Consider the following 24,556-nt stretch of genomic DNA (forward strand, 5'->3'; position numbering starts at 1 on the left):
AGAGGGCTATCGATGGCCACTAGCCAGGATGGCTCTGCTCTGCTTCCGCAGTGGGAGGCAGCAGTGCTTCTTGATGCCGCTTCTGGAAGCCACAGGAAGGGAGACTGCTCTTGTACTTGAATCCTGCCTGTGGGTTTCCCACTGGGGCGTTTGGTCAGCCACTGTGAGAACAGGATGCTGGACTAGAGGGCCATTGGTCTGATCTAGAAGGCTCTTCTTATGCTCTTCTTTGACTCACCACTGGGCTGGCTAGCTCCAGAACTGCTGGCTTTTCCTTTCTCTCCTGCTGTGTCCTAAGTCACTGTGGCAAGGCTTGCTAAACAGCCTAGCTCTTTCCTCTTTCCTTATTCTACCACTCCACCTCCATCCTTTCTCCTCCGCTCAGCTTGAGTCCTTCTATTAATGTGCCACGCACCACACCTTCATCCTCCAGCTGGCTGAGCATTGCTTCTTCTCTGGCAGGGCCAACCTGCCTAGCCTCTCCTGGTTTGTTTGGTTCATCTCTCTACAGCTGACCATCAGGCTGACATCATGAGTGGGGGGCTGGTGTGCCAGCCACTTCCCACGTGCTACAGTTCCCATTATCCCTTACCAGTAGTCATCATAGAATCATAGAATCATAGAATCATAGAATCATAGAATCATAGAATCATAGTGTCAGGGGTTCAGGAGCAGAGGCGAGGGCAAGGGAGGAAACAGAGAGCGAGGGGGAGGAGGCAGAAGAAAAGATGAGTGATGACGACGACCCGAGATCTCCGAGTCTTTCCAGTGAATCAGAAGATTGACAGAAAGGAGCACCAGTGGCCAGAACAAGGGGGGAACCTAGGGGGGCATCCCAGGAAGAAGGGTCCAGAGGGGGCTCAGAGGGGAGCAGTTGGAAATCGGGACCAGCGTCACCAACAGAGAGCAGAGGAGAAGAAGGGCGCCAGGTATCAAGCGCTGGCAGCTCGCAACAGGAGGGAGGGCACGAGTCAGGAGTAGCCACACCTCCATCGGGGAGCGAAGAAACGGTCAGGAGGAAAGTAGAAGGTTGGGCGCGCGCGCCAAGTTCAAATGCACAGGAAGGTGGCGCAGTAAGCAGCCCGGAAAGGGAGCCAGGTCCTAAAGCCCGGAGCAAGGAGACAGGAGGGTCCGGGGGGTCCGCGTCAGAAGAATCCCGGAAGGAAGAGACCACGGGGGGCAGAGGGACCCAGAGAAGAACGGTCAGGCGGAAAAGGTGGAGTAAGACTAGGTTAGTAAGCTGGTGCACAGGGGGCGGAGACTCAGACGGAGCTTCGCCGGTCTAACCCATAAGACGTAGAGCTGCATGCAGCAGCTTGAGAATGGAAACTGTAACTCAATAAAGACTTTTATAAAGTGAACGCTGGCTAGCGTGATCCTCTGTGAGCTAGGATCTGGAAGCAGCTCTGACACATAGAATCATAGAATCATAGAACCACAAGGGCCATCGAGTCCAACCCCCTGCCAAGCAGGAAACACCATCAGAGCACTCCTGACATATGGTTGTCAAGCCTCTGCTTAAAGACCTCCAAAGTCGGAGACTCCACCACACTCCTTGGCAGCAAATTCCACTGTCGAACAGCTCTTACTGTCAGGAAGGCATCGTTTCCAGGCCTTTGACCATTTTGGTTGCCCTCCTCTGGACACGTTCCAGTTTGTCAGTGTCCTTCTTGAATTGTGGTGCCCAGAACTGGACACAGTACTCCAGGTGAGGTAGTCGTACCGGGGCTGATAGGAACTGTAACTGAGCAACACCTGGATGACACTTGTTGGGGAAGTCTGCAGGAGAGAAGCTAGATGAACCATCTGAGGCAGCTTCCTATTTCCTCTGTGGGACCTTTAATATATATATTCCAATTTCACGCTTGAGATGGCACAAACTGTAAGTCACAAGCAGAGTGGCATTTCTTTTACAGGCTGCTGTGTGCAACTGGGTGACCTAAAAATGAAATTGTAATGCCTTCAGTTGTTCTCCTAACCTTCTACCCCCGCCTTAGTTGCTAAATGCACAATTTGTAGAATCTTGGGCTTTTTTGCAAGTAAAATGCCACTTCTTGAGAGTTCCAGGCAAGACATTCATCTGAGTCCTAACTCTGCCATACTCTGGAAGGAACAAGCTACTGCTAGTAGAAAATTAAATTAACCTGTGCGTGTTTGCTTATTATTCTTAATTTTCCAGTACTGGACAGACTACTATTTACAGTGGAATATGTCAGAATATCCTGGAGTGAAGAACGTCCGTTTTCCTGATGGCCAGATATGGAAGCCGGATATCCTTCTATATAACAGGTAGGCTTACATGGTGCAAAAGGTGGGAATTGTTGTTGTTGTTGTTATACATAGTTTTCATACCCTGCCCTTACTCCAAGATAGGAACACAGGATAGCTGATAGAATATGCAACAGAGTACAAAAAATATACAATAAATTCAGTCTCAAATCCATGATCAAAGACACTTTAAGCACAAATCTGCAGCATCAAGTAATAAGTACCATCTCTTTATGTTATACTGAGCTGAATACAGCTTCTGGGAGCTCACAAACAGGACTTGTAAGAAGGGCATTCGCAAGGGCGTTTTGAGAAGGAGGCCTCACTGTGTGTACAGGGCCAAGAAACATGGATGGTGAGGGAGCTGTTGCAGTGACCTACCACACCTGTGCCATGTTTCTATTTCTGCTGGCGAAAGTGCAAAACTATACCTGCAGCAGGTGCAAGCTGGTTGCCTTGCTGGAAGAGAAAGTACAGCAACCTGAGGTCTGCCTACCCACACTTTGAGCTACTGGGCAAGATGAAGAAATTATCACGATACCAGAGTGGACTCTCTTGGGACAGAGATGCAGGGGGGATGCCTCTAGGGAGGAGGGCGTTCACTCCATGCAGGAGACAAATCCCTGGAAGAATGTGACACGCAGAAGTGGGACTGTCAGGAGCCATGCTATGTCACTGTAGTTTCAAAATTGATTTCACCTCAGACACCTTGCTGAGGCGCAAGGACAGCACTTAGTTCGGTATTTTTATTTATTTACTTGATGGGGGGGGGGGGCGGCAGCTGCCTCCTGGCTTTATCCATGCTTCCAGGTGATGTTGTCAGAAAAGATTTGGCTTCTTGGACCATGGTCCCAATTCCATGAGGAACAACTTCTGGCAAGATATAGGTTGTATCTCACAATGGTTGGCAAGAATGTGTTTGCTAAGACTCTTGTGAACCTGATCAGGAGAGTGTTAAACTAAATCCTGAGGAGGATAGAGACAGTATTACAGATAAAAGGGGAATACCTGGTACCGGGAATAATAGCTTCTTTGATGCACTGGAAAGTGAGGTGGTGCTGCTGAAACCTGCTAAAGGGGAGGAAACTGCAAGAAGGAGGCAGCTGGAGGGAACAACTCATGGTTTCAGTTGTCTCTACACAAATGCACATAGTATGGGAAACAAGCATTTGCGCTCTTATTACAGGATGGCAAATATGACCTGGAGGCATTGCTGAAACCTGGTGGGATGAGACTCGTGACTGAAATGTAGGAATTGAGGGGTATAATCTGTTCAAAAGGAATCAACCAAACAGGAAGGGAGAAGCAGCAGCATTATATGTAAGGGATGTGTACGCTTGTGAAGAAATCCAATACCTGCAGCATGGAAGGCAGATAGAGAGTGTATGGGTAAAAATTATGTTATATCATGTTGTTATTATTTATTCTTTGTAAGCCATTTAGGGATTCACTTGAATGAAATATGGCATAGAAATCTAATAAATCAAATAAATAAATAATCAAAATGCTGTGCTTACGGGGGGGGGTGTCTGCTGTAGACCTCCAAGCCAGACTGAAGCGCTATGTCCAAGCAATTTTTTATCCCTGTGATTTCCCTAGGAAAACCCTCATTTTCTCACTAAATTGGTGGAAACAGCAATCTATGGAAAACCTGGTTGCCATTTGCTCTGATTCAGTGGTAAAACATGGGCTTTCCCAGGGAAAGCTCCAGGATAAAAAGCAACAATGCTTGGACAAGGAGTTTTAAAGCCAAGACCTGTGTGGAAGTCTGGAAGAGTCCTAAGTGTGCTTTTTCAACCTAGCACAGCAAATCCACTTTGGTTTTGAAAGTGGTGAGTAAATGCATTGAAAAGTGTGGGATGAATGAATGATGATCAGGAACCCAGATAAATACCTGCAAGCAAATAAGTTCCTTACAAACAAATGACAATGAATTCTCAAGAACAACCAGACAAAGCCTACCCACCATGCAAACTTCATGCAAGCAGTTCTGGATGAAAGCTGAATAAACAGGTTGTCCAGAGAAACTGGAACTGCTGTTCAAAATTCTTACTTTTTTGAATTTTCTGATGCAGTTCGACAACCAAAAATGTGTAGTTCAGGAGAAAGAATGCACAAAATGTATACTAGTGCCACTGGTGTGCAAAAATGAATAATATTGGGGGAAATGGATTGCAAAAATGCATCTGTTGGACAAAAACGTGTGTGTTCAGAGAAAGGTGCATGAAATTTCATAGATTCTCATGTAGCTTTTTTGGTTTTTTGTAAATGCTTTTTATTAACTTATTATTACAGCACATACACACACGGCATGTGGAAAACAAACTACAAAACTACAAAATAAATGAAAAACATATAGTGGTACCTCTGGTTACATACTTAATTCGTTCCGGAGGTCCATTCTTAACGTGAAACTGTTCTTAACCTGAAGCACCACTTTAGCTAATGGGGCCTCCCGCTGCTGCTGCTGCCACGCTCGGAGCACAATTTCTGTTCTCATCCTGAAGCAAAGTTCTTAACCCGAGGTACTATTTCTGGGTTAGCAGAGTCTGTAACCTGAAGCGTATGTAACCTGAAGCGTATGTAACCCAAGGCACCACTGTATACCCATATATCTGCAAGTATCTGCATGCGGACTTATGTTAGCTTATGTATGTGACCCCCCCCCTTGGCAGTTGGAAATCCCTGATAGAGGCAGCAAACCTTCAGCTTGGAGGGCAGCTACAGCAGTTCTAAGCCTAGCAGATCTATACTGATCGCTCCTGTGACATGTACAGGCACTGGTGGAGGAAGAGGGGATGGGGGGAGCACACTGCCCCGGGCAGCGCGATCCCGGTGGGGTCCCATAGTGGCTGCCCCCACAGGTGCTCTCCGCCACCGTGTACAGGCTGTGCTTCTGCAAATACTGGTAGATGGGAAGTGCAGTTATTGGGGTGCAGGAGTTGGGTGCTCAGCATGGAACCCCTGTGCTCTTTCAAACTTCCTTGCTGAATGCTGAGAAATGGCAAAGCTCTCTCCCTCCCTCTGTGTGTGCACATATATAAAAACATCTGAGGCACATCATTAAAAAACTTATGCCATAGCTTCCCCAAAGCTGCCTTCTCATCTCCTGCTGTTTAGCTGGCAAATTGCCCTTTGGAAATGATGTTCTGCATTCATGGCTGTCCATGCTCATTTATCTTGCCAAGCTGGACACTGTATCCATGCACAGTGACTGATATTTATGCACTGGAGAGAAGTGCCTGCCTTGTGACTGCATGTCTGAGAGTGGGATTAAGCTTGACAGGGTGCTTAAATATTCCCAGGTCGCTTGTCTTCTTGCTTTTCCCTCTTTTGTTCCTTTGTACTCTCCAGGGACTTTTTGCATGCAAAGCAAATGCTCTACCACTGAGCTACAGCTACAGTCTGCTCAGGAAGGGAGGTCCCTGAAGACAAGGACCACCCTAAACCTGGAGCAGACACTGCCTGGCTAACATCCTTAAAGGTGAACTACCAGAACTGCATTATAATTTGGAGCCTGCCTTTGTGAGGATACAGAAAATTTGCTTTCTTTGGTCCTGCCTTGGCTAGAGTAAAAACATAGAATAATATAAGCTTTTTGGGGATGTCAGTTCTTCTTGGGTAGCCTTTGCAGGATCAAAGGGATCCCTGCTTCTCTTTAGCAATTCAACACATTTCCATAGCAGCATAGCCCTTGATTCATCTGGAGTCTGTGTTCTGCACTGAACCGTTTTTTAATTTATTACTGGCTTTGAATAGCTGAAGATCAAAAGCCCCTGTTAGTTTTCATATGATTTTACTTGCTACCTTTGGTGAAAGCGAAAGTGCCAGTGGGGGTGAGGCTGCTTTAAGATTCCCATTCATCCTTCATCTTAGGCTGTGAGTGGATTGGACGGCAATCCCTTGCCCTCTAACAGAGAAACAAGTTCCTTTCAGCTTGGTGGGGTGCACAAAAAAACCTCAGCTGCAGTCAGGCAACAAGCTACTTAGTGCAAATTTGAATGTGGGGGCCCTGGGAACAAGGTGGGACCTTGAGCTGGTCACTCTCTCTCCTCCTCACTTACCTCACAGTGTTGTTGTGGGGATTAAATGAGGACTGGGAGAACCATGTATAGCACCTTGAGTCCTGCAACATCTGGAGAGCCACAGGTTCCCCAGGCCATGTTAATACCAAGGCTGGGGAACCAGTGACACTCCAGATGCTCCAACATCCTGTCATTCCCAGCCAGCATGGCCATTGTCAAGGCAGATGGTCAGGGATGATGTTCATAAGCTATCCCTGTTTTAGATAGAGGAGGATGGATTCCTTCCTGCCTCTGCTAAAACTTTTCAAATTGGTACTGGGCATTTCTACCTATCCCCTTCTCCCATCGAAGCCCAACCCTCTAGCATTGGCACCGCGTTGGCTCAACAGGGCTTTGAAGCAGATGCTGCACATCTTATCTAGGATCTGTGTCCAAGACTAGAAGCACTGTTGATTGGACACTGCAGTTGAGGAACCACGCCAAAGGCCCTGAGCAACTGACACTATCTTCCCATCTCCTGTCATGTCCCAGGTCCAAGACTGAAAGGGTAAAACAATCAGGACATCTGTTTTTGCACCACATCAAAAGTATGCTTTTCTTCCACCGTTTTTCATTCATTGTGGTGCAACACAACTCTGTGGTCACCCTGCTGCCTTGTGGAGGTTTCAATTCTCTTTGCCATATGTCTGTTGATTGAATGCGTCCCTGCTGGGTACAAAGAAACCACATTGCTTCTCTCCATCTCAAAGAGCATCTTTCTTTGGGTTTCCCATCTACTTAGAATAGCCAATATGTCAGCTACAGCTGCACCTGCCTCCTCCTTCCATCCACCCACTTGATTAATGTTGCTCTTCCAGGTGGTGTTGACTCGTAATATTGCTTTCACTGTGTGTGGAGAAGATGGGTCTTCTGTCACCCTCCTGAATGCCCCTTTTCTCAAAGCTGACAAACCCACTTTGCTTTTGATATATTCTGAGAACCTCTCCCTGCAGTGTGCTTTATGTTAAATGATTTGGGATGAACCCTGCTCTAAGGTTCACTGTGCCTACCACATCCATCTGTCAAGTCCAATGGCTGTTTTAAGCTTAAGCATTTGGGTCATGGCTTGGGTTCTGCATAGATAAGTTTCGGAGGAGAGGAAATCAGAGTCCTCTGAAACCTTTCAGGTGTGAGATGGGTTAGCAGATGTTCAGAGCAGGTGTTCTGTTCTAGATTAATCTTGTTGAAATCATTTGCCCCTTGTAAATTTGGTTTCTCTCCAAGTTAAAGAAAACTGAAGGAATACCATAGGGGGTTTGTGCATTGGTCAGCCTTGTGTGTGTGTGTGTGTGTGTGTGTGTGTGTGTGAGAGAGAGAGAGAGAGAGAGAGAGAGAGAGAGAGAGAGCTGGAAAAGTTGCATAAAATGCAAAAGAAATTATCAGGATGCTGGAGCAACTACATCAACAATAATTCTTTTATTTGGAGCTTTTTAATTTAGAAAAAACGCAAGAAAGTGGGAACATGATAGAAGTGTCCATGCATGGTGTGGAGAAAGTAGGCAGAAATAAGTTTTTATCTTTCAAAAGGGGGGTGGATGTCATCCAATGAAACAGACAAAAGGAAGCACTTTCTTTGCATAGTGTATAGTTGGACCATGGAATTTTCCACCACAGTATGTACTAGTGGATATCAACAACTTGGCTTTAAAAGGGGATTAGACAAATTCATGGAAGATAAAGGCACTTGATGGGATGGCAGCACAGGAATCTTTTGTGCAATATGGGGTTTGTTCCCACAACACTGAGAGTAAGAGTCTCATGCTCTACTGACTGAGCTCAAGTGCAATACCGTCATACCTTGGATCCCAAACGCCTTGGTACTTGTCCGTTTTGGCTCCCAAACGCCAAACGAGTGTTCCGGTTTTCGAACGTTCTTTGGAACCCGAACATCCGACAGGGCTTCTGTGGCTTCTGATTGACTGTAGGAGCTTCCTGCAGCCAATTGGAAGCTGTGCCTTGATTTCTGAATGTTTTGGAAGTCGAACGGACTTCCGGAATGAATTCTGTTCAACTTACACATGTACCACTGTACATGCTTTCCCCATCCTCATTTAATCCCCCCAACAACCCTGTGAGGTAGGTTATAATGAGTGGCACCAGGAAGAATTTTCTGACTGTACTTCCAGGAGGAAAAGATCCCTGGCTAGTTGTTGGCAGAGATACGGTAATTATGTGGTGATTAATGACAACCAAGACATAAAGGGAGATAGGGAGATAAAGGGTCACATGCTCTGAAGAAGACTGTTCTTCAAACTGAGGACAATAGGTTTGTGCCCAGACACCAATAGTCTTGAAGGTTAGCATCAGGTCAGCTAAGCCTCCACTGTTTTAACTACTTCTGGAATTGGGTCTAGCTGTGATTTGGGTAATCTGTCTGCCAATTAAACTTCACCTAGAAAGCGAATTGAATGCTGGCATAAACATACATTAACTAACATTAACCAGCAGGCTGAAAAATAATACGAAAGTGTATCTAATTATTTGAGATTAAGAAAGATTACAAATGGATAAGGTTTCTCTGCTTATTAAGAATGGTTATTTTATATTACTTTGAAAACCATCCTTTCTTTGGGATGCTGGCTACAGAAGTGAAGCTACATTCCTGAGCATGGGAAGCCACTTCTGTCTTAAAGAGACAGACACAAGTTTTCAAGGCAGAGACGGTTAAGGTGGAGACCAATATGGCAAAGATATTGCCCAATATCCCACTGTTGATATCATGTGACAATTATAGGATGAGCAACTGAAAGAGCTCAGAGCTAAGATGTGTAAAATGCTCAGACCAAATAATAAACCGGGCTTTTGGGGAAAAATACTGATCAAGATTGCCTGGGCAGGAGAGTGAAATGGTAGCAGAGGATGGAATGGAGAAGACCTCCACCTGCCTGGAGGAGTGAAACAGACAAATGACAGAGTTGTGATGCCAGAGGAGTGAGATGAAACTATTGACAGAGATAGTAAGAAACATCTTGAGATGGCAGAGATCGAGCCGAGAGAGAAAGGATCCTGTGTACAAGTTGGAGTGACTTCAGAGGAAAAACCTGGCAAGCCTCTGGCAATTATTCTGGAAAAATAATGGAAGAACAGGAAATGGGAGGAACTTTTTTCTAAATGAGGATGGGAAATCATGACCAACAGGAAATAGGATTGGAAGATATGGCATGAATGAATGAATGAATATACAACAAATAAATAACTATTGGTTATTATCCTAATAATGGGTGTTGGAATTCCTTGAAGATAAAGCCATTATATTGGACTGGAAAAAGACTATTCTCAACATTTAGCAACAATAACAATTGAAGAGCCCCCTTTGGACTTTTTGTGTGGAAAAGAAAATGAATGGGGTTGAAGATTAGGAAAATACTGTCTAGCAGATTGAGGAACAGCTGGATACAGTATTACCTTGGAATATAGCTGGATGCCATTCTGGAGTGAAAACTTTGAATAGCTTACACACATAATTGACAGATGGTGAATCGGAAGTTCTCTTTATTTATTTTCCTTCTCTCTTGCTTTCCTTCTCTATTCCCTTTTCTTTATTTCGTGTGCCTTTTCTTTCTCCTATGCATTCTATTTGCCTATGTTTTGTTTTTTGAGGTCCTCTATTCTGGGTTAAGGAGAGTACACACAGGAAGGTGATGAATGTTGGGTGAAAGACCCTGCGTGAGAGGCAGGGAAGGGAAGATTTCCCAGGGTGGGAGAAGAAAGGGAAGCTCTCAGGTGAGAGGTGGGAGGGGCCACACCCTTTGTGTGAGACAAGGGTTAAGATCTACCTCTGACAGAGGGCTTTGTATTTTTTTCTTTTTTGTTATTTCTTTTTTCATTTTTATTTAGACTAGTCTGTTTTTTATTGTAATATATGCTGAAAAGTTTCAATAAAAATAAATTAAAAAGGAAAAACTTTATGGCTGTAAGCTGTTTGACAGTGGAACGGACTCCCTTGGAATGTGATGGACTCTCCTTCCTTAGAGGTTTTTAAGCAGAGCTTGGATGGCCACAAGTCAGGGATGGTTTAATTGAAATTCCTCCATTGCCTGCATTGGACTAGATGACTCCTGAGATCCCTTCCAACGCTACAATCCTATGATTCTATGACTGCCCAAAGGTGAGAGGCATTGAGCTTCCTGGCCAAGTGGGAGGATTTGATCCCTGGTTTCCAAGTTCCTAGTCTGAGACTCAAACTGCTATACCACCCAGGCTTCACACCTTGCAGTAAACCATGTTTTATTTTTAAACTGAAGGACTAAATTTGCTTTTCTTCATTATTCATTTTAGTGCTGATGAGCGCTTTGATGCTACATTTCATACCAATGTTTTGGTGAACTCGTCAGGATACTGCCAGTATCTCCCCCCAGGTAAGAATGTTATTTTGCCGTGTGAAAATTCTGCTTTGCAGGGAACCTGGTGTGTTTTCATAGATGAGGAGAGGAGATCAGGAATCAGTCAGACAATAGGCAGACAGAAGTCCCTTATACAGCCATAACAGCTTTTGCCACCACCTCAGCAATGTCAGGATGGAAGAAGAAAGACATTCTTCTTTGGCTCAGATTAAATGCAACCCAAGATAGAGAAAACTCAAAGCATCAGAGGTTGCCTTTTTACTGAAGGTAGTGCTGCGCTGAACCCCCCCCCCCTTTCCTACCCAACCATTCCCCATCATTTAATGAAAAGTGAAATTGCATTCAAAAATTATGCAAGGAGAGAGAAAATTTAGTTGATTGGGTTGGGTGGAATATTTTGTTTGTGTGTGTCGTGTTTTTCTTTTTCTTTTGAGGTGGCCAAGAGGTGTTTGTGACTGTCCTTCCTTTCATTCTTCAGATCATTTCGCCAGCTCTATGCAGCCTTCCTGGTGCCCAAGTGTCAGTCAAATCATGAAGTGCCTCCTTTTTCAGATCAGGAAGTCTAGACAGCCAGGGAGGCTGCAAAGTGCTGGGGAAAGACCACTCCCACTCCTGGGGTGAATTTATAAGCCAGTTCTTCCCCAAACTTCCCCCTCTTCTTCACTGTGGCACCCTCCCTCCCTCCCTATGCAGTGTGGGTTTTGCTAGTCACCCGTAAAAGGGACTGAGTAGGATTTTCTTTTTTATAGCTCCTCATTGGCCTTGGAATTCCTCTTTTTGCCTGCTTCATACAGTTGGGAGTAATGTATTCAGAATGGCATCTAATTTCTTTCCATCTGGTGTCTGGTTTGGGTAGGAAAGAGAAATTAAAGATCTAGTGGGCTAAAATCCTGAGGCATTTATGCAGTGAGGGCACTATTTGGCCACCCTGCACAGCATTTGCTTGGCGGGTTATTGGGGATGCCCTGTGGGCTTTGCATGTGCACAGGATGAATGATAAGCCAGCAGAGCCATGATGCGCTTGTCAGGTTAACAGACCCAAGGTCTTGGCAGCAGGGAGGAAGAATTCGCTTGAGCCCTTGCTGTGTGGCCACATGAGACACCTGGAAACATGCCCAGGAGTTGGGAGGGAGATGATTCCTCCCTCCTTAGGGAACTTTTCTGCTTGGACTATGTTCAATTTTGGTGAATGGTTTTTTCCTGCAGATCCTCTATATTGCTATGTTTTAAATGGATATAACCTTTCCCCACTTTAGTCATTGTGCCTTGGGTCTCCTTTATGGGTGTGATGGAAATGCTTCCTGGAAATAGACACACATGCAAATACCTTGGTCACAGAATTCATCTGCAATGAGCAGATGAATTCAACATTATCCCCAATACTGTATTCAAAAGAAGCTAGAAAGAATATTATGTTCTTTAATAATGAAAATGGAAGCCTCTTTCTCAGGGGAATACATTTTTGAGAAATTGGAGGACAGATTTCAGCACAAGTGAGAATCCTTTCTTGGTGGTGGTGGCCCCCAGATTGTGGAACGCCCTCCCTTCTGAGGTGCACCATCATGGAACCATTTTTGGCATCATGTCAAAGTGTTTTTCTTTACCCAGGGCTTTGGGTGAGTGGATGTTTACCCTGTTGGTGTGCTTGGGTTGCCCTCCAGTTTTGCTGCCCTTGCAATGGTATCAAGCTTTGTAGTTTCAATGAAATAGTTTGAACAGTTTGTATGTTGTTTTAAATTGTGATATTCCATGAGCCATTCAGTGATGGACAGGCAATAAACATACATAAATAAATCTTATGAGAGTTCATTTTCTAACCATATGAATTTTTCTGGCATCTCAATTCACACAAGATCATTTCAGTGTGTTGAATTCACTGAAGGTGTGAATTAGTCACAACTGCAAATAATCATGTGAAGCGATGCCTTTGTTCCTGCAGCTGCAATGGATCTGTGAGGTTCACATTTGGAAATACCTGAGGTTGAGCATTTATGTGCGTATGAAATAATTCAGTGGTGGCTGGCTGGGTGTAAGTGGAAATGTTGTTTTGTGAAATAAAAGCGAAATAAACAACAATCCTCAAATGAGAGAGTACAGAATGTCACTGTTTTGATAACGACGGTGCTGACCTTGATACCCTTATTTTCATTCAGCTTTGGGGAAAAACACTTTCAAGCAGATCAGTTGTTTTAAATGTCAGTGGGTGGGGGCATTTTCCTGCGAGCAGCTATACAAAAGGAAGAGAGAGAATTGCTGAGAAATGTCTGCTCATATATATACATATATTCCCTTCATCCAAAACATCCATCTAGGAATATTCAAGAGTTCTTGCTCCATAGATGTGCGCTGGTTTCCTTTTGATGTCCAGAAATGTAAATTGAAGTTTGGATCCTGGACTTACGGTGGATGGTCTTTGGATTTGCAAATGCAAGAAGCAGAAATATCTGGATACATTTCAAATGGCGAGTGGGATTTAGTCGGTAAGCTGTATGGATATTCCTAAATGCAGTTGCCTTCAGTTCAGTCAGGGAGATTCGCTTCCAGAGATGGAACTGATGTGCCTTAGAATGAACCTTGTCAGTGGCATCGGGATACTCTCTTGGGTCCTGTTTAAATGTTTAGCTGAGCCTTTTTATGTCAATCTTCAATTCCATCTGAAACACAAGTAGTGTTAGATCATTGTCATTATGTTCACACACATTTCTGTTCCTTGGATTTTCAGATTGCGGGAGAGTGCTCCAAGGATTAGGGAAGGATCATAATATTCCTTGAACAATACGAGGGTGGGCCAGTCCTCTCTCCTACATGTTTAATTTAAAAATAAAATAGGATGCTAGCCCTCAGTGGTCCAGTGCTTTGCTGGAAGAAGCTTAGAAGAGCCTGCTGGATCAGGTCAATGGCCCATCTCACCCAGTATCATGTCAACATGTTTTTCTTTGCCCAGGCTCTTCTTTACTTAGATGTCTGTCGGAAACCCTCAAGCAGCACTTGACCACAAGAGCCCTCTCTCCGCCTGTGATTTCCAGCATCTGATATGCAGAAGCATTGCTGCCCTTGACAGGAGGCAGAGCATAACCATCCCTGCTAGTAGCTGCTGATAGCTCTCTTCTGTGTATTGATCTAATCCTCTTTTAAAGTCATCCAAGTTGGTGGCCATCACTGCCGCCTGGGGGAAGAAGGTTCAGAGTGCTGCATGATGAAGAAGTACTTTTTCTTCCAACATTCAGCTTCATGGCATGTCCATGAGTCTGGCAGAGTAGAAACTTTATTAATTGTTTTATTACTCTCCCTTCACCATAAGTTCCCAGAATGTATCATAGCAATTTATAATGAAATATTCAGAACAGTTTAAAGGAAAGTAAACTAAAACACAGTAAGCTATTTTATACTGAGTTGGTCCTTTAGTTCATCTATCTCAGTGTTTCCCAAACTGACTGGCAGCTGCTCTCCAGGGTTTCAGGTGAGGGGATTTCCCAGTCCTACCTGGAGATGCCACTGGGAATTGAACCTGTGACCTTCTTCGTGCAAAGCAGATGCTCTACTGCAGAGCTACAGCTCTGTTTGAATGAAAGGGCTTAGGGGTAAGACTTGCAAAAATTGGCTAAGGGATTTGGGCCTTTCTTCTCTAAAGCACCTAAAGGATAAGCAGAATCTCAGTTAATGCTCTTATACATTGCCTGCATTATCAGTGTTTAATTCTCATAAGCCTGAAGATGAATTTAGCCCCTTGCATTATACAAGTCTTCAAAACAGGCTAAACAGTTTGAACATGCTGCTCTGCACCACACACTTATCTGGAGTTTGCGTTGCCCAGGTAGATGCAAACTGCAGCCCAGTGAGAGTGATGTAATAACTGAGAAAGGGCACAGGTGTTGGGTGAAATCAGGCCCGATCTTTTTTGAATACAGAAGGTAAGCAGAGTTGGCATGGCAGTAGGGTAAGCATCACTTCCTCCTTCCCCTCAGCCCCTGCCATTGCAAAGGCACCTTACTGGGTTGGGGAAGTGCCAGCCTCGCTCCATGGGAATCACACAGCATTGAACCCTGTTGAGGTGTAAGCCAAGCATCCAGGTTCTCACTGGGCATCCAGAGACAGAGATTCCAGTCAGGCAGAGGCCCCAGCATGAGCTTAGGGCATCCCTCAGCACTCAGCCAGCACTCCCCTCAGGCCCCTTATGGGGGCCCACCTTTCCAATGCTATTCTTGCCCAATGTCATTTCTGCTAAACATAAGTCCACTTGGGGAAAGGTGACCCCCATCCCAACCAGGAGGCCAACTGAGATTGGGAGGGGGAAATCCTTTCTAACCCTGTCAACCAGTGGCCTAGAAGACCCAGTGAAATTGTAATTCTCATGGCAAAACAGCCTTCCCTTTCCTCATGAGATCTCACAGGGGGATCCCTATTCTGCAAGACCTTAGAAGTGTACTGCCAAGGAGATGTAATTCTACCTCCCTCTTGTTTTCTTGGCTTCTGGTCACCTTGTGTGCAGATCACACCCAGAATGACCTCGCCTTCCCCCAAGGAAACCTGGGAACTGTAGACTGGTGCGGGTGCTGAGAAGTCTCTTGTAGAAGTACATCTCCCAGGTGTTTCTAACTCTGAGGAAAGAGAGTGAGTTACCAGGGTGAGGAAGAGGAGCCCACTGTTCATACTGATGCCCTGTCTCGTGAGCCATTGAGGCTACAAATCGGAGTAACATCTGGGTGATCACCCTCCACTGATGGCCACAAAAGTTTGCCTTCCCCAATACGTCTCAGGATAAATCTTGGTCATTTGGGGGGTTAACAATATGGTGGTTAGGACAGCGAAAGTGGAATTGTTCCATTACCAGCAGCACTGCCTGTTGTGTTAGCAAAACAAATTAAAACAGAACAAAGAAGCCTCTTCTACCAAGGGATGGCCTACACATAGCGGCAGCAAAGCTTGACAAAATCCAGGCAGTTTCCTCCACCAACCACTGACCAGAGCTAGATTTTCTTAGCTTCAGCAAGGTGGATACCTCAAGAGTATTTTGACCAGGAAGGAGTAACATTTTTTTGCTACTAGGTAGTGGCTGAGTGATCAGGGGTGCTATGATTGGAGTCAGCAGTGAGTGGGACCTGGGTTCACACACACACACACACACGAAGGAGATATGCAGGGAGGAGAGTGTTGGTTAAGCCCTGCTACCTCTGCATCATCCTAAGAACATATGAAGAACCCTGCTGAATGGCCCATCTAGTCCAACATCCTGTTCTCACAGTGGCCAACTAGATGAAGGCAACGGCATTCTTCCTACTTGTGATTTACAGTTACTGGTGTTCAGAGGCCTGCCACCGACAATAGTGGAAGCAGAACATAGTCATCATGGCTAGTAGTCACTGCTAGCCTTATCTTCCCCCTTACAGATGTGCTCCCTCAGCTGCTAAACCTCTGCTTGGTGGGGTGATGGGAGGCAGAGCAGTTTTACATGTGGGGGAAGCACATGGGATGACTCTCCTGACACACACTGTCATCCCCATCACAATCATACTGCTACTCTGACTTGTAGCCTCAACGGCTTACCAGACAGGGTGCCAGTATCACACAACCAAAGCAGTATTTGGTAGGCTGGAGAACGATAATTTCTGATGACAGATAATCATTTATTTGTATCAGTTGCTGTCCTTTGCTAAGCTCCCTGAATGGGGAGGCAGCAACCATTGGAAGCAGGTAGTGATGTTGGTGGTAACAGAGGGGCGGCTGGAGGATCCATGTGGGCTTCAGTGAAGTTCTGCCAGGGCCACAGATGGCCTGGGAGCCATGAGGTGCCCACATCTGCTCTCAGCAATAACCCGGGGAGACTTTTCTTAGTAATTGCTTTGGTGAAATTCACAGGAGACCTTTTGTCCCACCCCCACAGGTGTTCCCGGGAAAAGAACCGAATCTTTCTATGACTGTTGCAAAGAGCCTTATCCAGATGTGACCTTTACGGTGACGATGCGACGGAGGACTCTGTATTATGGGCTCAATCTTCTCATCCCCTGTGTGCTGATCTCAGCTCTTGCCCTTCTCGTTTTCCTGCTTCCAGCCGACTCTGGGGAGAAGATTTCACTCGGTAAACATATTATTCTATTTGTTTATAAGCAAAGCTATTTTGCATGCATTTTCAGCTTAAATGTCACAGTCAGTTTCTGGCAAGGAGAAAGTAGTTACAAGTGGAAACTCTCAAGAAGTCACAGAATGCATGGCCCAGGGATAGAGAGAGAAGGAAGATGAATGAAAAGGGGACAGAACCTATTCATGGCACAATCACAGAAGGAGGGATACTGCAGTGCAGACTGTATATGTACCCTGGAAATCGGATGGATGAATCTGTCAAATGCAATTTCTTTCACTTTCACCCCCCCCCCCCATTCTGAAGTTCAGTTCACTACATTTCTGCACCAGTTTGCATTTTTTAAAAAGAAGGAAATGTGTCTGTAGTTCTAATGCAGATTTTAAATTCATCCATTTGTTGCATGAATTATGGCTAGACATTTTTCAAGTATCCCCACCCTCATGAGGGATATTGTACTATTTTTCTGCTAATGTATTGGGATGTGTGGCTGAGTAGGGACAACAGACATAAAGTGTCTCCCCTCCCTCTCCTAGGATGATGTTGGCTGCACCCCATTCCATGCCTCGTTAACCCTAAACCCAGGCAATAGCAGCACCCCGTACCTCCACCACCTGCCCCCTCTGACCCAGAAACATGGTGCTGCTGTTTGTTCTTTGCACAGCCACTCAGTCCCACCACAGGAGAAGTCAAGATACTCCAACCGCCTTCAATTAGGGGAAGGTGTGAGAGGGCTGTGTGGGTGTGGGCAGGTGTGCCATTGGGCCCCCCAATTTTTTTCAAGGAAGGGACCTCCTCAAAATTCCCTGGCGGCTGTGCGTGCACAGTTTAAAAAAGGTATTGACAAGCTGGAAGGTGTGCAGAGCACCATGACCAAGATGATCAAGGGTCTGGAAACCAAACCTTATGAGAAATGATTAAGGGAGCGGGGTATGTTTAGCATGAAGAAGAGAAGACTGAGAGGTGAACTATCTTGAAATATCTGAAGGGCTGCCATATGGAAGATGGAGCAAGCTTCTTTTTTGCTGCTTCAAAGGGCAAAACCTGAACCAATGGGTTACAAGAAAGGAGGTTTGGGCTCAACAATAGGAATAACTTTCAGATGGGAAGAGATTTGGTTCTTTGGTTATAATTATTTCCTCATGGCAGGGGGGTTGAAGTGCATTACCCTTGGGATACCTTCCCACTCTACATCTCTATGATGGATTGTAGAGGCCTTGTAATTGTCCTCCAAAGACCACAGGCCTCTGATATAGGCCTTTCAATTGTCTAGAATTCTCCTTGTGGAGTTCACAAGAGCTCTTTGTGTGGATTTTTTATCACGATCATCATCATCACCACCACCATCATTATAGCAGAGCAATGGAAGATATCTCTATCTCTATCTCTATCTCTATCTCTATCTCTCTCTCTCTCTATCTCTATCTCTATCTCTATCTCTATCTCTATCTCTATCTCTATCTCTATCTATCTCTATCTCTATCTCTATCTCTATCTCTATCTCTATCTCTATCTATCTCTATCTCTCTATATATCTCTCTATATATCTATATTATCTCTCTCTCTATAACTTAAATGAAGCTTTAATTCTTTTTTTAAAAGTCTACTGTGGCTGAATTTAAGAAAAAAGCAAACAAATAAACAATCCCAGGCTCTCAGTGCCCCACAGGTACTTCTTGCAACAGCCATGAACCCAAGGAAATATAGATGTAGGAAAAGAACAGCAGCCTCCCCGCCCCCTCAAAAATTGCAGGTTTTGAAAGGACCAAACTGTGTACATACCATGAAAGAAGAAGAAGAAGAAGAAGAAGAAGAAGAAGAAGAAGAAGAAGAAGAAGAAGAAGAAGAAGAAGAGTAGTTTGGATTTGATATCCCGCCTTTCACTCCCTTTAAGGAGTCTCAAAGCGGCTAACAGTCTCCTTTCCCTTCCTCCCCCACAACAAACACTCTGTGAGGTGAGTGGGGCTGAGAGACTTCAAAGAAGTGTGATGGCCCAAGGTCACCCAGCAGCTGCATGTGGAGGAGCGGAGACGCGAACCAGGTTCCCCAGATTACGTGACTACCGCTCTTAACCACTACACCACACTGGCTCTCCTAGTGTGCACATGACATCCCCAAAAGAATCCTGGGAGCTGTAGTCTGGGATTTCAAGCTCTGTGAGGGGTAAACTATAGTTTCCAGGGATTTTTTTTTGGGGGGGAGGAGTCGTGCTTAAAATGTATGGTGTATACACAGCCCCAGTCCATCATCTTGGTTCAAAATGGCATCCAACCGTATCCCAACATAGAAGAAAGCCTGCTTCTTGATCTCAAAAACAATCATGTAAAATTTGCTTTTGGTTTTTTAAGAAGTGTCCAAATCCATAGTGAACAAATAACTTTCAAAAATATATTGCAGAGAAACAGTTATTCTGTAAAAAAATAAAAGTACTGAATCCCAAACCAGAATTAAGATTGCTGGAAGAAATATTAACAACCTCAGATATGCAGATGACACAACCTTTATGGCAGAAAGTGAGGAGGAATTAAAGAACCTTTTATTGAGGGTGAAAGAGGAGAGCGCAAAATATGGTTTGAAGCTCAACATCAAAAAAACTAAGATCATGGCCACAGGTCCCATCACCTCCTGGCAAATAGAAGAGGAAGAAAATGAGGCAGTGAGAGATTTTACTTTCTTGGGCTCCATGATCACGGCGGATGGTGACAGCAGCCACAAAATTAAAAGACGCCTGCTTCTTGGGAGAAAAGCAATGACAAACAAGACAGCATCTTAAAAAGCAGAGACATCACCTTGCCAGCAAAGGTCTGTATAGTTAAAGCTATGGTTTTCCCAGTAGTGATGTATGGAAGTGAGAGCTGGACCATAAAGAAGGCTGGTCGCCGAAGAATTGATGCTTTTGAGTTATGGTGCTTGAGAGTCCCATGGACTGCAAGAAGATCAAATCTCTCCATTCTGAAGGAAATCAGCCCTGAGTGCTCACTGGAAGGACAGATCCTGAAGCTGAGGCTCCAATACTTTGGCCACCTCATGAGAAGACTCCCTGGAAAAGACCCTGATGTTGGGAAAGATGGAGGGCACAAGGAGAAGGGGACGGCAGAGGACAAGATGGTTGGACAGTGTTCTCGAAGCTACTAGCATGAGTTTGACCAGACTGCGGGAGGCGGTGGTAGACAGGAGTGCCTGGTGTGGTCTGGTCCATGGGGTCACGAAGAGTCGGACACGACTAAACAACTAAACAACCACAACAATGGGCATTTGTTCAGGGTTAAACTTTTGTTCTTGCTTTGTTTGCTATTATTGGGAAAGGACGCATCTGCAAAAGATGGCTCACATTGGCATCTTTCCCTGTGCAAGTGATGAGCAATGAAAAAAAAGTGCCAAAGGTCACAATTCACAACCCTACAAAAATACACAGAAGGGAGGTGAAACATTCTGGGCTCTTTCCAAGTCAATAATGAATTTGATAATAGTAATAGTAGTAGTAGTTTTTTTAAAAAAGATATTTATTGAAAGTTTTTAAAATATAGCAAAAAATGAAAAATAAACATACAAGATAAAAAACAATTAAAAACACACATTAATTTTCAATAACATAACTTCCGTACACTTATTTCCTCAGGCCTCCTCACACCTCCCCTCCTTGTATTCCAATTCAGTTTGTTAGTTCAGCAAATCCTTACCATTAAACTTTTACCCATTTGTGAATCTTTTTTTTTATGTCTCCTAAAGCATTACAGCTGGAAACCACTTAGTTTCTATCCAACATCCTTCTAACATTCATTAATTTTACAATATTTCTTTAAATAGTCTTTAAATTTCTTCCAGTCTTCTTTCACCGACTCTTCTCCCTGGTCTCGGATTCTGCCAGTCATTTCCGCCAGTTCCATATAGTCCATCACCTTCATCTGCCATTCTTCCAGAGTGGGTAGATCTTGTGTCTTCCAATACTTTGCAATAAGTATTCTTGCTGCTGTTGTTGCATACATAAAAAAAGTTCTGTCCTTCTTTAGCACCAATTGGCCGACAATGCCCAGGAGAAAGGCCTCTGGTTTCTTCAGGAAGGTATATTTAAATACCTTTTCCAGTTCATTATATATCATTTCCCAGAAAGCCTTAATCTTTGGGCATGTCCACCAAAGGTGAAAGAATGTACCTTCAATTTCTTTACATTTCCAACATTTATTATCAGGCAAATGATAGATTTTTGCAAGCTGACTGGGGTCATGTACCACCTGTATATTATTTTCATAATATTCTCTCTTAGGGCATTACATGCCGTAAACTTCATACCTGTGGTCCATAACTGTTCCCAGTCAGCAAACATAATATTATGTCCAACATCCTGTGCCCATTTAATCATGACAGATTTCACCGTTTCATCCTGAGTATTCCATTTCAACAGCAAGTTATACATTCTTGACAAGTTCTTAGTTTTAGGTTCTAACAGTTCTGTTTCTAATTTTGACTTTTCCACCTGGAAGCCAATTTTCTTATCTAAATTATATGTCTCCATTATCTGATAGTAATGAAGCCAATCTCTCACTTTGTTTTTTAATTTTTCAAAACTCTGCAATTTCAGTTTGTCTCCTTCTTGTTCCAAAATTTCACAGTATGTCGGCCATTTGGCCTCCATATTGAGCCTTTTCAAAGCTTTCGCTTCCATTGGTGACAACCACTTTGGGGTTTTATTTTCCAACAAGTCTTTGTATCTTATCCAGACATTAAACAACGCTTTCCTGACAATATGATTCTTGAATGCTTTATGTGCTTTGACCTTATCATACCATAAATATGCATGCCATCCAAATACATTATTAAAACCTTCTAAATCCAAAATGTCTGTGTTTTCAAGAAGTAGCCATTCTTTCAACCAGCAAAAGGCTGCTGATTCATAGTAAAGTTTAAGGTCTGGCGGGGCAAATCCACCCCTTTCCTTTGTATCTGTTAATATCTTAAATTTTATTCTGGGCTTCTTGCCCTGCCAGACAAATCTAGAAATATCTCTCTGCCACTTCTTAAAACAATCCATCTTGTCCACAATTTACAATGTCTGAAATAGAAACAACATTCTCGGCAATACATTCATTTTTATCACAGCAATTCGGCCTAACAGTGAAAGCTTCAAATTTGACCAAATTTCTAAATCTTTTTTCACTTCCGTCCAACATTTTTCATAATTATCTTTAAATAAGTTCCCATTTTTGGCTGTCATATTAATCCCCAGGTAATAGTAGTAGTAGTAATAATGCAATTAAGGCTGCTCGTATAGGAAACAAAGGAAGCCTGCTGTCAGAACTGGAGTCAGATGCAGGTCAGCAAGCAAGAAACAAGAGTTTCTCCGAGAAGCTAACTCTTTATTCAAAGAAACGGCATACAACTCAGCAATACATCCCAGCAAGTTTTGCCCCAGTAGAGCAGTTGCCAGGACTGAGGTTCCCCACCTTCACCCACCTCTAAGCCTCCTACTTTGCCAGAGGTTTCCCAAGCAGTCTCAAACTGCAATGGGGCATCTCCAATCTCTGTTCCACTCTGTGCATCACTCTGTGTGTCCTTGGAGACAAGTGGGGAGGGGAGCTTGTCACAGTAGGACAATCTGTGTTCTTCTGCAGCCTTTGCCCCACCCCCACCGCTGCTTCAGCCTCTGAGTCAGAACTGCTCTCTGTCACAGGCTCTCCTTGCTCACCAAATCCTGTTGCCCCTTCAGCCTCCAACAACTCATAGAATCATAAAATCGTAGAGTTGGAAGGAACTTCAAGGGTCATCCAATCCAACCCCTGCAATGCAGGAATCTCAGCTAAAGCATCCATGACAGATGATCATCCAACCTCTGCTTAAAAACCTCCAAGAAAGGAGAGTCCACCACCACTTGTGGGAGTCTGTTCCACTGCTGAACAACTCTTACTCTGCCCTCCAGAGCAGGAGAAAACAGCTTGTTCCCTCTTCCATGTGACAGCCCTTGAGATATTGGAAGATGGCTATCATATCATATCATCATATCATATCTCCTCTCAGTCTCCTCTTTTCCAGGCTAAACATACCCAGCTCCTTCAAGCACTCCTCGTAAGGCTTGGTTTGTAGACCCTTGATCATTTTGGTTGCCCTCCTCTGCACACATTTCAGCTTGTCAACATCCTTCTTAAATTGTGGTGCATGCCCAGAATTGGACACAGTATTCCAGATGTGGTCTGACCAAGTTAGAAGAGAGTGGTACTATTACTTCCCTTGATCTGGACACTAGGCTTTTGTTGATGCAGCCTAGAATAGCATTGGATTTTATTTTATTTTTTGCTGCTGTATCACACCGTTGACTCATGTTCAGCTTGTGGTCCACTAAGACCCCTAGATCCTTTTCAAATGTACCACTGGCAAGCCAGGTGTCCCCCATCTTATATTTATGCATCTGGTTCTTCCTGCCTAAATGCAGAACAGTACATTTGTCCCTATTGAAATTCCTTTTGTTAACTTGTGCCCAGTTCTCCAATCTGTTAAGGTCATTTTGAATCCCGATTCTGTCTTCTGCATTATTAGCTACCCCTCCCAGTTTGGTGTCATCTGCAAATTTCATGAGCATTCCCTTAATTCCTTTGTCCAAGTCTTTTTAATAAACACATTGAACAACAACGTGTCCAGGACACCACCATGCAGCACCCCACTTGTCACTTTCCCCCAGGATGGTGAGGAACCATTAATGAGTACTCTTTGGGTTCAGTCAGTCATCCAGCTACAAATCCACCTAAAAGTTACCTCGTTCAACCTACATTTTACTAGCTTCCTCAGGGGGGACTCTTCAGTCAATAGCCTTACTGAAGTTAAGATACACTATGTCCACAGCATTCCCCATATCCACCCAATTTGTAACTCTATCAAAAAAAAGGAATGAGATTCATCTGACATGACTTGTTTTTGAGAAACCCATGCTGGGTCTTAGTCATCACAGCATCCTTTTCTAAGTGCTTACAGATTGACTGTTGAATTATGTGTTCAGTAGTTACCTGGTTTTTCTGCCTCCCGCCTTTTGAAGTTGGGGACATTTGTCCGCCTCCAGTCTGCAGGGACCTCACCTGTTCTCTAAGAATTCTCAAAGGTCATAGACAAAGGCTCTGAGATTACACCCGCAAGCTTCTTCATCAGGTTGATCAAGTTCATCAGGTCCTGGAGATCTGAATTTATTTAAAGTAGCTGAGTGCTCTCTTACCACCTCTTTCCCTATCTTGGGCTGCAGCTCCCTCCTTACATCGTTTATTCTCTTATCACCAGGTTGGGCATCACTTTCCTTTTGGGTGAGGACAGAGGCAAAGCAGATGTTGAGCAGTTCTGCTTTCTCTCTGTCACCCAATAGCGTTTCTCCATCTTCTCCATACAGAGGACCTACCACTTGCTTGTTCTTCCTCTTGGTTCAAACACAGCCACAGAAACCTTTCAAATTATTTTAAACCTCTCTTGCCAGCTCATTCTGAGCTTTAGCCAGCCTGACCTTCACCTTGCAACTGTTGGCTAGTTGTGTCTACTCCTCTTTTGTGATTTCCCCTTTCTTCCATTTCTTACACATCCTTGTTGGAATTGCCTGCCTTTGGAATTGTCTGCCTTCAATATTTCTCCTTGTAGAAACTCCCATCCTTCTTGGACTCCCTTCTTTTTGACTATTTCTGACCACAGGATCTCACCCACGTGTTATATGAGAGGGTGAGGCTTTTCTTTATCTTCTCTCTATATATCATGAATAATTTTATAAACTTCTATCATGTCACCTCTTACTTGCCTTTTTTTCTAAATAAAAAAGCCCCAAGCTCTGCAACCTTTCCTTG

At 44.1% G+C, this 24,556-nt stretch overlaps 1 protein-coding gene across 5 annotated transcripts in view; it reads left to right on the forward strand.

The window, feature by feature from the left end:
• The window catches only part of LOC308573552 (neuronal acetylcholine receptor subunit alpha-7), an 83,245-nt gene that overhangs the window by 54,471 nt on the left and 4,218 nt on the right, over nt 1-24,556 (forward strand). For 4 of the 5 annotated variants that reach the window (XM_081170636.1, XM_081170638.1, XM_081170639.1 and 1 more), the window contains 4 exons: nt 2,180-2,289; nt 10,611-10,690; nt 12,988-13,155; nt 16,557-16,751. In XM_081170636.1, the coding sequence (XP_081026762.1) occupies nt 2,180-2,289; nt 10,611-10,690; nt 12,988-13,155; nt 16,557-16,751 (553 nt within the window). The remainder of the gene's footprint in view (nt 1-2,179; nt 2,290-10,610; nt 10,691-12,987; nt 13,156-16,556; nt 16,752-24,556) is intronic. The other variant, XM_081170637.1, reaches the window with a different exon arrangement.

Source organism: Podarcis bocagei (assembly GCF_964188305.1).
Source record: "Podarcis bocagei genome assembly, chromosome: 14".
NCBI lineage: Eukaryota > Metazoa > Chordata > Lepidosauria > Squamata > Lacertidae > Podarcis > Podarcis bocagei.